The following is a 17945-nucleotide window of genomic DNA, read 5'->3' on the forward strand; positions in this document are numbered from 1 at the left end:
CACATCTGTTTCTCTATTCCTACCCTGCAAGTATGTTCATCTGTACCATTTTTCTATATTCCACATGCATTAATATATAATATTTGTTTTTCTATTTCTGACTTACTTCAATCTGTGTTACAGATTCTAGGTCCATCCACATCTCTACAATGACCCAATTTCAATTCCTTTTTTATGGCTAAGTAATATCCCGCTGTATATATCTTTATCTCAATATTGTATTACTTTTTTTGAAACATACTTGTGTAGTTTACATTTATGACAGTCCTCTGGAGTAAATGAAATGGATTTTAATGTCTAATTTCTCATTACCTGTCTTCTCTTTTCACCCAATTTCTTGTATATATTCTATGTTGTCCACTAATCCCTGCATTGTCACCAACATCTTGCACTCTGACAAGGATAATGCTGTTTACTATCTAATTTCTATTGGATACCATGAGTAATAAAATAAAGCAAATGTAATAAAATAAAATTCATTTTTTCCATCTTTGAGACTGATTCCTAATCCTGATTGAGTCATAATTCATATGAATTTCTTATAGGCTGTGTATGTGTATGTTCATACTTTCATTTTAATTTATATTTTGGGCAACAATCAAACATTAGTCTTAAGCAAAAATGTTGTGGTGAGAAACTTCAGATTCAACTCTAGAAAACGAAGGACAAAGAGTAGGGTAGTAGAGAATGTGTACTGCTGAAATAGAATAGAAATGGCAGTTATTATCATCATAAGGTATTCATACTGTAGTCCTGATAAAATTGCCACGTGAAAAGTACATCACTGATCACACAAAGCTTATGGACGCTGACATGAATAGACAAGGAGTGCTGGGGAAGTGGGTGACAATTACCTTCTTAAGGCAGATATTTTAATGTTACTGCTGATGCGTATCTGGAGTAGGAAATGGCAACTCACTCTAGTATTCCTGCCTGGAAAATCTCATGGACAGAGGAGCCTGGTGGGCTATATAGTCCATGGGGTTGCAAAGTCAGACACGACTTAGTGAATAAACATCAGCTGATATATATATGGTACATTTGTGGTTAGAAAATTAAAATGATGATATGTAACATCATAATGATGTTCATTTATTGAAGCTTTGGTATATCTGAGGAATATTAAATTGTCTTTATCTGATAATATAAATTTTATTCCTGTTACTCTAGTAAATTAAAGCATCCTCCAAATACTGAAATTACAATCAGTTCAATTAAGAAATTTAACATCTAAAATGGATACATTTGAAAACCAGTATTACTTTTCATCTTCCTCCAAAAAAGTAATATTGCCATTTAAAGAATTCACAACACTCAGTCTCCAATTGTGAAAATAAATGTATGTCATGCTATGTAGTTGATCATAATACGTTTAAAACAAAAAGATTGATAAGATGGGAAACATTTGAGAAAAATATTTTGGATTATAAGATTGCCACTTTTTGCTTAGTCTATAAAGAGGCCTTAATAAAATGCTGAATCTAATATGCCAGAAAGGAACAAATTATGAATGTACAGCATTGTATATTAGACTTTGAACCTAGATATTTGAGAAATCATGATGAATAATCTGGACATCAAAAATTAAAACTTAACTGCTTGGTAATGCAAACAATGAATAATTTCTCAAATTGAGAACATTACATTAAATATAATCACATTTGTTAATGCAATGCATATTTAATCTATAGTTAAAGCATTATTCAAATCTGGTTGAGTTATAAAATGATAAGGTCAATTAAGATAAATATGCATATTCAGGTACCTAGAATGCCCCATTTATTTTAATTTGATAAGCAAATGTATGTAAATAAATATGTGAGTTGAATATTAATGACATAGAATAATAAAATAGTTCAGACTGTACATATAAAATCAGGAACTAATAGAAATAAAGAAGTTATGCTCATAGCAATACATTTTTATAAACTTTGTATCATTAAGATGATTATGAAATCAGCAAGACTTTGAGAGACATTGGATATTTTTTATTAATCTATTTTGAGATGATAATCTCATTTATTTGAAGTAATTTCCTCATCTTCAAGTGTATCTTTACTGTAACCTCAAAATAATATTATGTTTTACAATAAATATATTCCTGCCTTGTGATTTATTGTTCTGTGCTTTGGAGGTAAAAGAATTAAGAAAAATAGCATTTTCATAATAAACCATATATTTAATCCCTTTCTAAATGTTTTCTTTGGAAATTAAATTGCCTAGACACATCTTGATAATACCATCAGTTCACATTCTTTCTTCCTCAATTAATTTACCTATATGAGGAAAACAATACAATTATACTCATCAGGCTTGGTATGATATTTTATTGACATTAATATCACTAAATAACATAAACTTTAATGTCAGTTCTTACAAACATTAAAAATAGAAATGAAAATGAAAAAACACTTTGCCAAGATGTTGATATTCTGTAACCTCAACAGCATCTTCAAGATGAGCAAAATTTAACAGTGAATGACATACTTGAAAATCCCTGGTCCATTTTGCAGACCTCATAGGTACAGCCTTTGACTTTCAAGGTTCCCTGTTAAAAACAATATGTGTTTATGATAAATTTTGTAAATAATTTTTAAAAATTACAGGTGCAACCCCTGAAAAATGTCAGTTTTAAAGTCATCTTTAAAAGCAACTTGTTATGGAACTTTCCTGGTGATTCAGTGGTTCTGACTTCACTTTCCAATGCAGGGAGTGCAAGTTCGATCCCTGGTTGGCGGGGCTAAGATGCCACGTTCCTCATGTCCAAAAAAATCAAAACAGTAAACAGAAACAATACTGTAACAAATTCAATAAAGACTTAAAATTTTTAAAAGTAACTTGCCAAATATTAGCCTTTCTTTATTCTTCTTAGATAAGAAGTTTTGTAACCTGTGTTTTGAGATCACTGAATAATTATTACCTTCTTCCGGGGTTTAAAGGGAAAATAACTTAATAATTAAGTTTTATCATTATTACTGGCATTGTTGTGATTTAAATGTGATGCAGAATCATTAAAAAGTGTGCTAACCCTAATCCTTTTGTGTTTTGGTTTTTGTTTGCACTTTCAGAGACAAAGGCATAGGATGGCATGAACATGGCGCAGTTCTATTACAAAAGAAATGTTAACGCCCCCTATAGAGACCGCATCCCTCTCAGGATAGTCCGAGCAGAATCCGAACTCTCACCCTCCGAGAAAGCCTACCTAAATGCTGTGGAAAAGGGAGATTATGCAAGCGTCAAGAAATCCCTAGAAGAAGCTGAAATTTATTTTAAAATCAATATTAATTGCATCGATCCTCTTGGAAGAACTGCTCTTCTCATTGCAATTGAAAATGAGAACTTGGAACTCATTGAACTCCTCTTAAGCTTTAACGTCTATGTTGGAGACGCCCTATTACATGCTATCAGGAAAGAAGTTGTGGGAGCTGTCGAGCTGTTGCTGAACCACAAAAAGCCCAGTGGAGAAAAACAGGTACTTGCAAAAATATTGGTTTTCATTTATTTTACATGCAGAAGGTTGCTATGGATGGTCAAATTCTCTCCCAATTTTAAGAAATATTAGCACTGAAATCAAAACTATTATGATGGAAAACTACTGCTAAGTACACATTTGATACTCTACAGAAGTCACCATCACCTGCACCTCTTACCCTGGCTAAGGAGCCTTTAATGAGAACCAAAGCAAAACTAAGTAACCTATGGTGGCTTCCCATACATTAGGGACATGTTTATGTAATAGTATATAAATTTAGGGGGGTGGTGCCACCGTGTATATGTGGTGTTTTCTCCTTGTCCTTCATTTTCTGAACATTCTGCAGTAACAGGCTGAATTCTTTTGCTATTTTTCTTTTTAACCTTCTTGCCTGTTTTGGAATTCTGTATCTTATTGCTAAAGTGAGTTGTACATCTAACCCTGATACTGCTTTTTAGCAAACTCTAATGAATTCTTTTAAATGGAGACAAATTTTTTAAAAAAGCAAAAAAGTTTACTAGAAAATAACTGTAGATTTAATATATCACACTTACTATTGGCAAAATGTAGTTGTATCTTAATGTCATCAGTATAAACTAAGCTAAAATGGTACATGATTATAAATACTATCTGGTTTTTATTCCTGTTATCTCCCTATTTTTTATCCCTAAGGAAGTGGAAAAATCGTAGACAGAAATGAATAAGGAATCTATTTTTGTCTGTCTACATTATTCCCTGGTACTGCCCTGTATCTGAACTATTTGATCCTTTATCCTTTCACATTGAACTCTTCACTTCCCGACATCAAGCCTCATTGACTAATTGCAGAAGACACTGCATGTATTTCAGTGGCTCAAAATCTGTCCTTTCAAGTAAAATCTTATAAAAACATTTGTTTTTACACCTCTGGCAGTTTCTGTTCTATTTGATAAAGGTGCAAGTATTTTCTGCAAATATCGGACTCTTAGAGACATTGTGGTTTACTCACTACGTCATGTCTGACTCTTTGCGACCCCATGGACTGTAGCCCCACGAGGCTCCTCTGTCCATGGTATTTCCCAGGCAAGAATCCTGAAGTGGATTGCCATTTCCTTCTCCATGGGATCTTATCAATCCAGGGATTGAACCTGGGTCTCCTGCACTGCAGGCGGATTTCTTTACTAACTAAGCCATCTTAGAGACATTACATTATTTTAAAGCAAGACATGCTGTAGCTATTATACCATCATCTTTGCTTTACTGGAGGACTTTGATCAGAATCATTGCCATGATTAAGACAAGAATTTCAAGGCTGGATGTCTCCTGAAAAGGTCTCCCCAAAAGTCTGTGTTCTTTGGCCCATTCTTATGTCTTAACATCAGGCACCCTTTTCCCTCACCTGGCTCCAAACTTTGATAAAACAACACTCCACAATGGCAATACCTCTTTGCTTTTTGCTTTACTGGTTTTTAATTTTTTGTTTCATATCCAGTTGTTTGGGTTACCTTCCCACCATATTGATCTGCACCTTGATTATTAATAAAAGGTAGTAAAGGTTTGCAAAGGTTTGAAATCTGGCAGGAGTCTGAAATATCCCAGGCCATGTATTTCTGGAAAATTTCTCTTGTATCAGTTTGTAAGACAAGAATTTTCCAACTTGTACTATCCTTGACAGGGGTGAACAGGTAGTAGTAACATTTAAAGACATATGTTATGTTATATCCCAGTTTTCCACCACTAGAGAAACCGGACACTTAGACAGGAATGAGTAGGAATCTGTTCTTATCTGTGTAAGTTAGGTGCTACTTCCCCAGTCACCTTGTGAATTTGAAACACCTTGCACAATCATACTCCTAAAGTATTTGCATTCCCTAATAACAATGATCTTATATTATATACCCTCTTGTTTATTATGTATAAAAGCAACCATGAGACAGACTTGGGACTGTGTGTCTAGATCATTTAAGATTGTAACAGGTCTGTAGAACAAAATTGCTATTGTGTTTTTCCTGCTTATTACTATATAATCTTCTTAATTTTATTGTCTAGCAAGCAGTGACCAAACATTTCAGTGTCTCTTTAGTCAATGACATTTGTGCTAGCCAAAGTAATTTGGTGTCTGGAGAAGATATCTGCTATTATGAGATTGTTTGTTGGAAGATGTTCAACTTCTGAGCTAAACTCTAGTCTGACAAGTAGGTCTTGGCTTTTTAGAGGCACTTGATCTGGAACCCTGATCATTAATAAAAGGCAGTAAAGGTTTGCAATCTGTCAAGAGTCTGAAATATCCCAGGCCTTGCGTTTCTGGAGGATTTCTTTTATATCAGTTCGTAAGCCAAGAATTTTTCTTTTTTGTTTGCACATTCTAGAATTCCTCTTCAGCAAAGACCCTGAGAATCAACAAAAGTTGTATCTTTTGGTTTGAACTTTGTAATTTGGAAAGAGCAACTCCAACCTACCTCAGAGTTCCTGGTATCTTGTACAATAAAAGTGAGGTTGTTACACCAGGAAATGTATACAGTATGGCACATAAAAGGGGTCCTTGGGGTTTGTGGGGGAGAGAGGGGGGCAGACGAACCCCATTAGAGCTTGGCTGTTTATCTGTGACTTACTTAGACAATGCATCTCTTAAGTATGGCCAACATCATTTGGAATAAAAGTTTCCATTAGCCAGCATCTGGTAGGTAACAAATAAATGCTTGACAGGATTTTTTATCTCATAAATTGTAATTCCTTAGAAGATTCTTGTGATCATGAAAGCCATTTTGTGTTTACTCTGTTTGCCTAATTTGCAGTCTTACAGGCCACCCTCAAAGACCCTGGAACACATTACCATTAATTTTGTTGAGGTCACTGAAGCTGAGTGTTAAAACCTAAGAACAATAATATCCAAGTGGTCAAAATCAGCATAACTTGTCTTAAAATGAGTCAAGTAAAAGGATCTATTATAAAAACACACAAATCTGATGATCAGAACATTTAAAACTTAAAATGTGACAGATGTGGATCAGGAAATAGACTCTTCTCTGACGAATGTGTCACATGTTAATTTCTTTCTCTGGAATAAGATGCAATGCGTGATTGCCTCCAGAAATCATGGGGGCTTGAGATTTCAGATTACTCGGCTTATTCTTCCAGTACATTCACCAGGGAACAATTTACAATTTGCGTATGCTTTTTGGGCCAGGTCTGAGCCCCGTCACTGGGGAGGAGACATGATTTTTTTTTCCTAGAGTCTAGTTGTGAAGAGAGACAGGAAAAATATCATGGGGATATGAGTAAATGTAATCACAATGGAAAAGAGAAATCAATCCTTGGGTAATTATGAAACTAAACTGACTAGACATGGTAAATACAAAATATTATTGGGTGGAGGGCATCGGGGGAGCAGGAGAAAGGCCTGAAGGAGAAGGACGAATGTTTGTTTATAACCGGGGAGAGTTAATTCCAGTAACTGAGGTAGAGACTCTAAAAGAGGTATATGAGACCTGTTTGGATATACTCAGCTTTTGCTTATTGACATTGACATCTAGGAGATTATCAGACATTTTGGTCTTAAGAAAGGGGTTTGGGATTGATATACAGACGATAGGGAGGACCTTGAAGTGCCTAAAGTCACCTGTTGTCCAATCACTTTGACATTGTTTGTATGTCCTTTCCCTTGTATATTGTTTAAATGTTTATAATGGTGAATATGTTAAAAACTTTTCTCAATGCCACATCTAATAAAGATATTTAGATTTTTCCAGATAAATAAATGGGCACAGATTATTAATTATTTTATTCCCTATTTCATGTACTTCTTCATAAATCAAGATACTTAGTCCTTAGTGTTTTCATTTTTACTATAAAAAATGGAAAGAGCAATACTTTATTTCTTTTCATGTAGTATACAGCACGGAGAACCTGTCATTCTCCACATTGGGCAGGGAGATGGGAGATTACGTATTCTTACTGAGACTGCTTCCTGGCTGGAATCATTACTCTGGTACTCTCTGCTGATTTTACTGAACTTTTCTTTAACCTCCTTAGTGCCATATTTCTCCGTAGGGAATAACCAACAGTGACTTCTCAGCTCCCTTTTTTCAGTCAATTGATTGGTTACTTGACTTCTAATTATTTCTAGCAGACCTTTCTCTTTGATGTCTTCTAAGGCCAGGTTCAATTTCAGTTTCAGCTGCTTTAGTAAATGCTTATCAGAAGCAGAACTTTCTTTTTCACTCTTCACTTAGACACTAGTACCGAATCTTCAGTACCATCAACATTTCTGGGAGGACTTCTTACTTCAGTTTGTGGGATCCCACCCCAAGAGTCTCTGATATAGCTGGTCTGGAAGGGGTCCCTGGGACTTGTGTTTTGGTTTCTCACAAGTATGACGGTGACACTAATGCTTCTGTTCTGGAGACAACACTTTGAGAACGGCTGACTTAGAGAATGTTGAAAACTACAGAATACCTATAGTTGTATACCTCATGTTAGGTATGGTTGCATTATACCATGATAACCTTGCTTTGGGGAGATTTCAAATAACTATCTTAAATACCAGTGATTAAGTGGTATTTAATACAAAATAATTTTCCAATTTCACTAATGCATTTCTTATATTTTCCCTTCTTTGGGAAAAATACTTTGCTAAACATTACTTATCTATTCAGTAGTTAAGATCCTAGAGTATTTCAATTGAAGAAATTTTGATTTGAAAGCCCCACTAAAAAGAGTATCAGATTTTATCATTTCAAGAGACCTTGGAGATCATCTAACCCAGTCACTTTGTTTTGTAGAAGAGGGAAAAGTATTTGGGATTTAACCTGACCAAAAGAATCTATAAACCAATATCTAGCATCCAACCTGCAGATAGCCTGAATGATGAATATTCATTGAACTTGTCATCATGCCAGTAACTCATGATAAGAATTTTATCTGCATTATCTCATTTCATCTTCACACTATCTGGTGAAGGTTGTTCCCATTGTTCTCCCCATTTACAGATGAGGAAGTGAAAGCACAAAAAGTATTAGTGACACATCCCAGATCACAGAACCAGGAAATATCAGTGCTGGAACTCGAGTCACGGAAAATCATCACCAGGCTATCTGGCTCCAGCCACTGTGCTAATTTGGATAGCAATCATTTAAATGATTAGCTAATTATCCTATTTAGGATATGAGTTACATAAATTTAAAAGAGCCTCTAGAGTTACGTATTTAGGCTGTGCCTCTATCTTGTCTATTATGATAGCATTTATAATTTAGTTGCTCAATTGATACTAAGTCATTAGAAGTAATTAGAAGCTGTGGAATGCCAGGGAAGAGTAGAGTTGAGTGACAGAAATGCTGACTTCTAGCCCCGTTCAACACTTGCTAACAGGACAAGCCTCTGAAAATCATTCTGAGCCTTGGTTTTCTTGGTATTAATTGGAATCATAGAATTAACTTACTTGCTTCTTCATGTCTGGTGGTGTTAAAGTTCTGTAAAAGTGTTTCATAAGGTGACATGTAATAACAGCATAATATATTGTATTACTATATTATGTCATAATCTCTGTCTTCCTATTGACAAACAAATATACTAATAACACAACATACACTAAAACATAAAGTTCAGCATGGGCAATTTACCTTCTGGAGTGCATAGCTTCTTTTTCATTTGAAAAATACAATTACTGGAACTAGAAACCCTATTTAGGGAGGCCAAAGGAGAATTTAATTGTTTACCCTTTTCCTTTCTATCTCAGTGTGCCTAGGGGATTTCAAAAAATAATTTCTGTGGATATGCTAATGCAATTTGTGGCTTTAGAAAGAGTACCTATTATGTAATCAGGAAATCAAAGGATGAAATAGGAGACTGGCATGAACAAGTTAATGTAAATATGCATCCAACCCAAAATATACCCTGCTGACTAAAAATAAGGGACATTTTTAATTGATATGGATGCTAATAAATATATCCCTGGCTACTGGGAAGAGATAGAGTTTACTTTTATCTCTCGTCTTCATTTGATTTTAGTTGCTGGACTTTAGAGCAAGTAATTTACTTCTGCAGACTCATGAATTTCATATAGTCCTTTTTAAATGTCCTGTGCTAAGGCAGCCTATATATTCTAGTCTTTAGAGCTGCCTCTTGCAGAGTGAAAATATTTCCACTTCCTCAGTGGTTAACCAGTTGAGGTTACGCTTTTTGATTTGCTTCTGTTACATTCTGGATATTCACGGTCAGTTCAGTTTAGTCGCTCAGTCGTCTCCGACTCTTTGCAACCCCATGAATCATAGCATATCAGGCCACCCTGTCCATCACCATCTCCCGGAGTTCACTCAAACTCATGTCCATCAAGTCGGTGATTCCATCCAGCCATCTCATCTTCTGTTGTCCCCTTTTCCTCCTGCCCCCAACCCCTCCCAGCATCAGAGTCTTTTCCAATGAGTCAACTCTTCGCATGAGGTGGCCAAAGTACTGGAGTTTCAGCTTTAGCATCAGTCCTTCCAAAAAACACCCAGGGCTGATCTCCTTTAGAATGGACTGGTTGGATCTCCTTGCAACCAAGGGACTCTCAAGAATCTTCTCCAACACCACAGTTCAAAAGTATCAATTCTTCGGCTCTCAGCTTTCTTCACAGTCCAACTCTCACATCCATACATGACCACAGGAAAAACCATAGCCTTGACTAGACGGACCTTGTTGGCAAAGTAATGTTTCTGCTTTTGAATATGCTATCTAGGTTGGTCATAACTTTCCTTCCAAGGAGTAAGTGCCTTTTAATATCATGGCTGCAGTCACCATCTGTAGTGATTTTGGAGCCCAGAAAAATAAAGTCTGACACTGTTTCCACTGTTTCCCCATCTATTTCCCATGAAGTGATGGGACCAGATGCCATGATCTTCGTTTTCTGAATGTTGAGCTTTAAGCCAACTTTTTCACTCTCCTCTTTCACTTTCATCAAGAGCCTTTTCAGTTCCTCTTCACTTTCTGCCATAAGGGTGATGTCATCTGCATATCTGAGTTTATTGATATTTCTCCTGGCAATCTTGATTCCAGCTTATGCTTCTTCCAGCCCAGCGTTTCTCATGATGTACTCTGCATATAAGTTAAATAAGCAGGGTGACAATATGCAGCCTTGACGTACTCCTTTTCCTATTTGGAACCAGTCTGTTGTTCCATGTCCAGTTCTGACTGTTGCTTCCTGACCTGCATATAGGTTTCTCAAGAGGCAGGTAAGGTGGTCTGGTATTCCCATCTCTTTCAGAATTTTCCACAGTTTATTGTGATCCACACAGTCAAAGGCTTTGGCATAGTCAATAAAGCAGAAATAGATGTTTTTCTGGAACTCTCTTGCTTTTTCCATGATCCAGCGGATGTTGGCAATTTGATCTCTGGTTCCTCTGCCTTTTCTAAAACCAGCTTGAACATCTGGAAGTTCACGATTGACATATTGCTGAAGCCTGGCTTGGAGAATTTTGAGCATTACTTTTCTAGCATGTGAGATGAGTGCAATTGTGTGGTAGTTTGAGCATTCTTTGGCATTGCCTTTCTTTGGGATTGGAATGAAAACTGACCTTTTCCAGTCCTGTGGCCACTGCTGAGTTTTCCAAATTCACGGTAAATGAAACTAAATACCATCATCATATTTACTATCAAAATTAAGAGAGAGAGTGAAGGCAAGAGCAAGAGAGAATTATAAAGTATTAAAGATGTTCTCCTTCCTGGTGGTTCAGATGGTAAAGAATCCGCCTGCAATGAAGGAGACACGGTTTCAATCCCTGGCTTGGGAAGATCCCCTGGAGGAGGGAATGGCAACCCTCTCCAATATTCCTGCCTGGAGAATTTCTTGGACAGAGGAGCCTGGCCAGCTACAGTCCATGGAGTCACAGAGTTGGACATAACTTAGTGACTAAACAACAACAACTTCCCAAAATACTTATCCTATTGTGAGACAAAGCTGGATACATCATCAATTACCCTTTCTTTGTTTCTGGATGGAAAATGTCCATAGAAAATGTTTATAATATTGTCCACCATTAGTATGAAAAAGCTGAAAATTATCCCCCACGTGATCCTTATAATGTCAAGTAGAAACCAATATAAAGTATTTTTATTAATAAGTACTTTGAAAGTCTAAAAATTAAATTGATTCCTATTATTCCACAGCAGGGAATTTAAATGCTGTTACAACATAGATAGAGCCTAGATTTCCTTTAGTCATCTGGCAAATGGCAATCATGAGCGATATGAATGATTCTGCCCTAAATGGAAGAATTTTTTAAAAGATGGACTATGTTTCACTGTTAATATGATAAAGTGGTTTAAGCTAACTGGTCATTCTGACTCATAAGATATTACACATTGACATTTTCTTTTTCTTGATGACCAGTAAATTATAGATAAGCAGTCCTCCAGAATTCTCTTGTTCCTTCCTCTCAACATATCACACTTATTATAAACATCATCAGCATCATCATTAAATATGTTTGGAATGCACAAGAGCAAAAAGCTTTTAGCTCCTTCTGAAACTCAAGTGAAAAAAAAGGATGAAAAACAATCTCAACCAATAAAGCAAAGCTTCAAGCATTGAGGCATTTCCATCTGATGGTGAGAAAATACAAGACAGAGTCCTTATTTTCTGTTTGTGGACAAGGAAGGAGGGAAAGATGGTAAAGAGGTTTGAGAGAGAAAGATGTGGCTGTAAATCCTATCTTATCGTCTAGGCAAATTGTTTGAGCCTTGACTTTCTCATAAATAAGAAGGAGATAATAGTCCCTGCTCACAAGGTTGTTGTAAAGATTAGATGGTTAGCACACTAATAGTCTATGGGGTCACACAGAGTCAGACATGACCGAAGTGACTTAGCAGCAGCAGCAGCAGCACACTAATATGGCTGGCATTTAGAGAGCTCAGTACATGCACCTCCACCTTGATATCATTTGAGCATTTCATACTTATTCAATTCAATTTAATTAAAAATGCTTATATGTGTTGAAGAGGCTAAATGTTCTTAAAAGTAAATTCCTTGAGAAGCCTTAGCACTTGTATGAAGCCTGAGTTTATGTTAAAGTAAGAGAGAGGATATGCTGGTGGCTCAATCAGTAAAGAAGCAGTCTGTAGTGCAGGAGACCAGCGTTCAATCCCTGGGTCAGGAATATCCCGTGGAAAAAGGAATGGCAACCCACTCCAGTATTCTTGCCTGGAAAACCCCATGGACAGAGGATTTACTGGTGACAGTCCATGGGGTCGCAAAGAGTCAGCCACGACAGAGAAACTTTCACTTTCACTTCAAGAGCAAGAGAAAACTAAACTTTGAAATGTGAGCTTTGGTGATAAACTTTTGGGGGTTCATTTTCATTAATCACCTTAATCCATTATTTTGTTGTTGTTTAGTCACTAAGTCGTGTCCTAGCACAGCACAGTATATATATATGTGTGTGTGTGTGCGTGTGTACACACACGTGTGCTTGTTCAGTCATGTCCAACTCTTTGTGACCCCATGAACTGTAGCCAATGGGGCTCATCTGTCCATGGGATTCTTCAGGCAAGAATACTGGAGTGGGTTGCCATATCTTACTCCAGGGGATCATCACAATCCAGGGACTGAACCCATGGCTCCTGTGTCTCCTGCATTGCAGACGGATTTCACTTGCTGAGCCATTGGGGAAGCCCGTGTGTATGTGTGTGTGGGGGTATCCAGGGTGGAGGTCCTAGAACCCATCCCCAAAGATACCGAGGGATGCTCACATATCCATGTACAGCTACACACACGTATGTGTACACACATATATGCACGCACACCCCTTCATAATAAAAATAATGGAACCGCTTGTCTTAAAAATCATAGATGGTTTCTGAGGTTTGAAAGAGATTCTAAAGTTTATCTGGAAAAATCACCTAGAATGTTTTTCGCTAAGCACGAGTAGTATAGAATCATATTATTCCTCTTTTCCAGTTTCAAATGATTTTAATGCTCACACAGATCAGCCTGATTCTGTGTGGAAGGAGTCTTCTTGGACAAGGGCATGAATATCAGGTGGTGAGGCTTATTGGATGCCAGTCACAGATACACAGCAAAATGTTAATATTAGTTATCTCTGAATATTGGGATAAAATGCATGCTTTTCTTTTTTGTGTTTTTCTGTCTTCTCTAAAATCTCTACAATGAACATATATTATTTTTAAATTGGAAAAATATGTGCTTCTATATACATATCTGTATGTATATTCATCTTAATTGTTGTTTTAGTCCCTCAGTCGTGTCCAACTCTTTTGTGACCCGTTAACTGTAGCCCAGCAGGCTCCTCTGTCCATGAAATTTTCCAGGCAAGAATACTGGAGTGGGTTGCCATTTCCTTCTCCAGGGAATCCTTCCAACCCAGGAATCGAACTCTCATCTTTTGCATTGGCAAACAGATTCTTTACCACTGAGCCACTGGGGAAGCCCTATGTATAGTTATGTACAGGCACACTGATCTTGGAGAAACTGGGTATATATGTCATTATCCACATTGACAGGCCTAGAAAATATGGAATCATTACATTATTCTTGGTACAAACTCATTGGCTTTTGCTCCTTCAAGTTCACTGGAGTGGAGCAACAAGAAGAACAACCCTAAGAGACAGCAAAGTTAGGAGAATGGCCTGGGTGAGCAGAGTCAGTAAAGGAATCCTGCCATTCTTCTCGTTATTCTGATATCTTTAAAATTCCTTTAGCTGCCTATGTGGCCAAGATAATGTTAAAATATGACCACATAGTAGCCCTTGACCTCAAGGAATCTAATCTAGCAATCAATTGCAACTTCAAGATAAATGGAAGTAATAATTTATAATATGTATACTCATCCATTTTGTTTTTTATACAATATTGATTTTCCAATTGTATTTACATACTTCTCTTGCATATTTTATTGTAGAGTATCAGAGCCCATTCATCTTCTTTATCATCTGAGGTACCTTTGATTCTTCTGGTCTGACCTAAAGTTACTAGCTTTAGGAAAGAAACTTAAAGTGTATTCTATCCAGTGCTTTTCAGCATAAACTTAATGTTTGACTTGGAAGTAATGTTTATTAAATCATGTGTTCTAGCACCTGTTTGGATGACTTTTACTTTACTATACCATGATCTCCTTAAGCCAAGCCTATGCCGCCTGATTGTCTCAACTAAAAAGCAAAGATTCAAACTTAACTTTGGGAAATCAGAGGGTATTTTTATATTATACTTAATACCACCTCTCTCCCCCTCTTCTTCCCCCACTTCCCCAACACACACACACACACACACACACACACACACACACTGAATCCTAGAACCATTACCTTATACAGGTATGAAGAAAATAAAATTTATACTAGTTTAGGAAACTGGCCCAAGATTGCTGAGATTATTCATTCTTGAGCCAGGATTAAAATTCACTTTTTTAAGTCTAGGATCAAATATAAATATTTATCATAAACATTACTTTAATTCCAGCCTTTAACATTTGGTAGAATAAGGAAAAAAATAAATATAAATAAATGTTTTAAGGCTTAATTTTGTATAACAGGAAACGTTTCCTGGTAGAAGAGGACCAGGTTTGGATTTAGACGGATAGGAATACAAGTCCTAGTCCTACCCCCTTACTACTTGCGTGACCCAATGAGGATTATTTAACTTGAAACAAACAAGCAAAATGGTAATGGCTACCTCTCACAATTATGAGAATTAGAAATTTTAAGTACCTCATGTAAAGTGGAGCTTCCCTGGTATCTCAGAAGGTAAAGAATCTGCCTACAATGTGGGAAACCTGGATTCAATCCCTGGGTCAGAAAGATCCCCTGGAGAAGGGAATGGCAACCCACTCCAATATTCTGGAGAATTCCATGAACAGAAGAGCCTGGCAGGCTAGGGCTATAGTCCATGGGGGTCGCAAAGAATTGGACACAAAAACTGAGCAACTTATACTTTCAATTTCAAGTAAAATGAGTGTCTAGTGTATTTACATTTGAGTTAGTATTGTCAGCAGCAGCAGCATTCATTCATTCATTTCAGAACCAAGTAGCTAATTTGATTTATGTCTAAAGATTGACATTTCCATCACGATGCTCAGTAATGGTGATTAGGTGATGCAGACCTCAGGAGGCAAACTCCCCTGTCCCTGGGATTCTCCAGGCAAGAATACTGGAGTGAGTTGCCATTTTTTCCTCCAGGAGATCTTCCCAACCCAGGGATTGAACCCACGTCTCATCTCCTGTTTCGGCCGGTGGATTCTTTACCACTGAGCCATCTGGAAAGACTATGGCTGCTAAGTCACTTCAGTCGTTTCTGACTCTGTGCAACCCCATAGATGACAGCCCACCAGGCTCCCCCGTCCCTGGGATTCTCCAGACAAGAACACTGGAGTGGGTTGCCATTTCCTTCACCAATGCATGAAAATGAAAAGTGAAAGTGAAGTCGCTCAGTCGTGTCCGACCCTCAGCGACCCCATGGACTGCAGCCCACCAGGCTCCTCCATCCATGGGATTTTCCAGGCAGGAGTACTGGAGTAGGGTGCCATTTACAGTGAAGTCTAAATAAATATAGTCAAAATATGTTGCTAATTATCAGATACAATGTAGTTTCACTCTGAATAAAAAGAAAAATCATGATAAAAGAAAACGATCAGCGATGATCTCATGGAAGAATAAACAAGTTCCTTTAAGGATATTTTAGGGAGTATGTGTTCAGAGGAGGCAGGTCATTTAAATGCAACATTATGAGAATAAATGCAGAACATCTCCTTCCATAAATCACATTGTTTCTTTTAATAAAGATGAGATAAAGCAGATCAAGTTTGTTTTGACCACACTTAAGGAAAAGACTGCCACCTGGTGAATATCTGAGGCCTTTAAAAATACATCAGTATTAGTTTAAACATCTGGCATGAACTCAAAAATAATTGTCACACACTACATTATTTTTCTTTACTTTTTAATGAATTACATTGCTTCATACCACCCTATTAGCAGAGATTTTGTAAAGCAGCATAAGTGTCACAAGTTTCCGTGACATTTATCCATTTTTACCTGGTACAAATGCATGTTTTACAGGTCACCTAATTCAGATGACATATTACCACCAAAAGTAAACAAAAATTTATAAATCATCATGATATATTTCTTTGGATTTCTTCTTTACTTAATTCTATAGCAAAATGACAAAAATGATATTTTGGGATCACCATAATGCTGATACATTCCATTCTTTACAACTCTGATCCAGAGAGCCAAGAGCAGGGGAAGTCATTTTTCATTCTATAACTAGTGCTGTAGTCAGAATCTGTTTTGATTTTTCCTAGAGCTTAGCTTTTTCTGTATATTTTATCTGAGCCTTAAGAGATGAAAAATTAATCCCCAAAGTTTTCTTATTTTGGTAACATATTCCCCCTCCACCTATCCTGATATGTACTTTTGACACATTAAAGTGGAGGTTAAGAAGTCTCTTAGCTAGTTGCTAATAGAACTCATAAATTTCTGAAGTCTTTCATTCTTGTAGCTGAAGATTCAAGCTCACAGCTAAAGAAACTCAATGGAGAAAAGAAAAAAATATATATATGATTCTTTCCTTTTAGCTGTGTATTTCTTAGCACCCAGTAAAAAACCTAGGTAATATTTTCTTTAGTTGTGGATGAAATAAAGTCATCGTTCCATTCAGAGGACCAGGTGCCCACCACTTTTCTTTAGCTGAGAAAGTCCAGCTATGAGGCTGACATGACTTAGCACCTGTCTCTTCTCATTAGCTTCACATTTTTATTTCCTAGAATTTTTCCAAGTGTTAGTTTAGTTATTTTTGTGCAATCTCAAAGGAGAAGTTCTGAAAAACCAGTTATTTCTATAGCACTCCTTAGTTTCGGAGCTATGTTTTTAATCCTGAAAAGACAGTTTTTGTGGCTTTGCCTTTCATCAATACTTAGCAATATAATACATAATGTGACAGTGATGGAGCATAGCTATCCTCATTTACTTTAACTTGCTAATTCTTTTTTTGTTACTTTTTAATTTTTTAAAATTTTATATTGGAGTATAGTTGATTAACAACGTGCTGTTAATGTTAGGTGTACTGCAAAGTGCCTCAGTTATACATACACATGTATCTATTCTTTTTCAAATTCTTTTCCCATTTAGGTTATTACAGAATATTGGGCAGAGTTCCCTGTGCTATCCAGTAGGTGCTTGTCGGTTATTTTATTTTTATAAACTTTTAATTTTACATTGGAGTACAGCAGATTAACAACATTGTGATAATTCTAGGTGGACAGCAAAGGGACTCAGCCATACACATACATGCATCCGTTCTGCGTGGTTTTGTGTTTTAAATACAGCAGTGTGTACAGGCCAGTCTCCAAATCCCAGTCTAGTCCTTTCCCAACTCTTCCCCTCTGGTAACCATAAATTCGTTCTCTAAGCCTGTGAATTTGTTTCTGTTTTATAAATGAGTTTAATTATGTCATTTTTTAGAGTTTCAGCATTGCATATAAATGATATCATATAATAATATTTA

The 17945-nt window shown here is 36.6% G+C and overlaps 1 protein-coding gene across 3 annotated transcripts in view; it reads left to right on the forward strand.

The window, feature by feature from the left end:
• TRPC4 (transient receptor potential cation channel subfamily C member 4) overlaps positions 1–17945 on the forward strand; it is a 207144-nt gene that overhangs the window by 56757 nt on the left and 132442 nt on the right. For all 3 annotated transcript variants that reach the window (XM_070800170.1, XM_019971370.2, XM_070800169.1), the window contains one exon: positions 3069–3472. In XM_070800170.1, the coding sequence (XP_070656271.1) occupies positions 3089–3472 (384 nt within the window). In that variant the 5' untranslated portion in view covers positions 3069–3088. The remainder of the gene's footprint in view (positions 1–3068; positions 3473–17945) is intronic.

This window comes from Bos indicus, chromosome 12, assembly GCF_029378745.1.
Source record: "Bos indicus isolate NIAB-ARS_2022 breed Sahiwal x Tharparkar chromosome 12, NIAB-ARS_B.indTharparkar_mat_pri_1.0, whole genome shotgun sequence".
Classification (NCBI taxonomy): Eukaryota; Metazoa; Chordata; class Mammalia; order Artiodactyla; family Bovidae; genus Bos; species Bos indicus.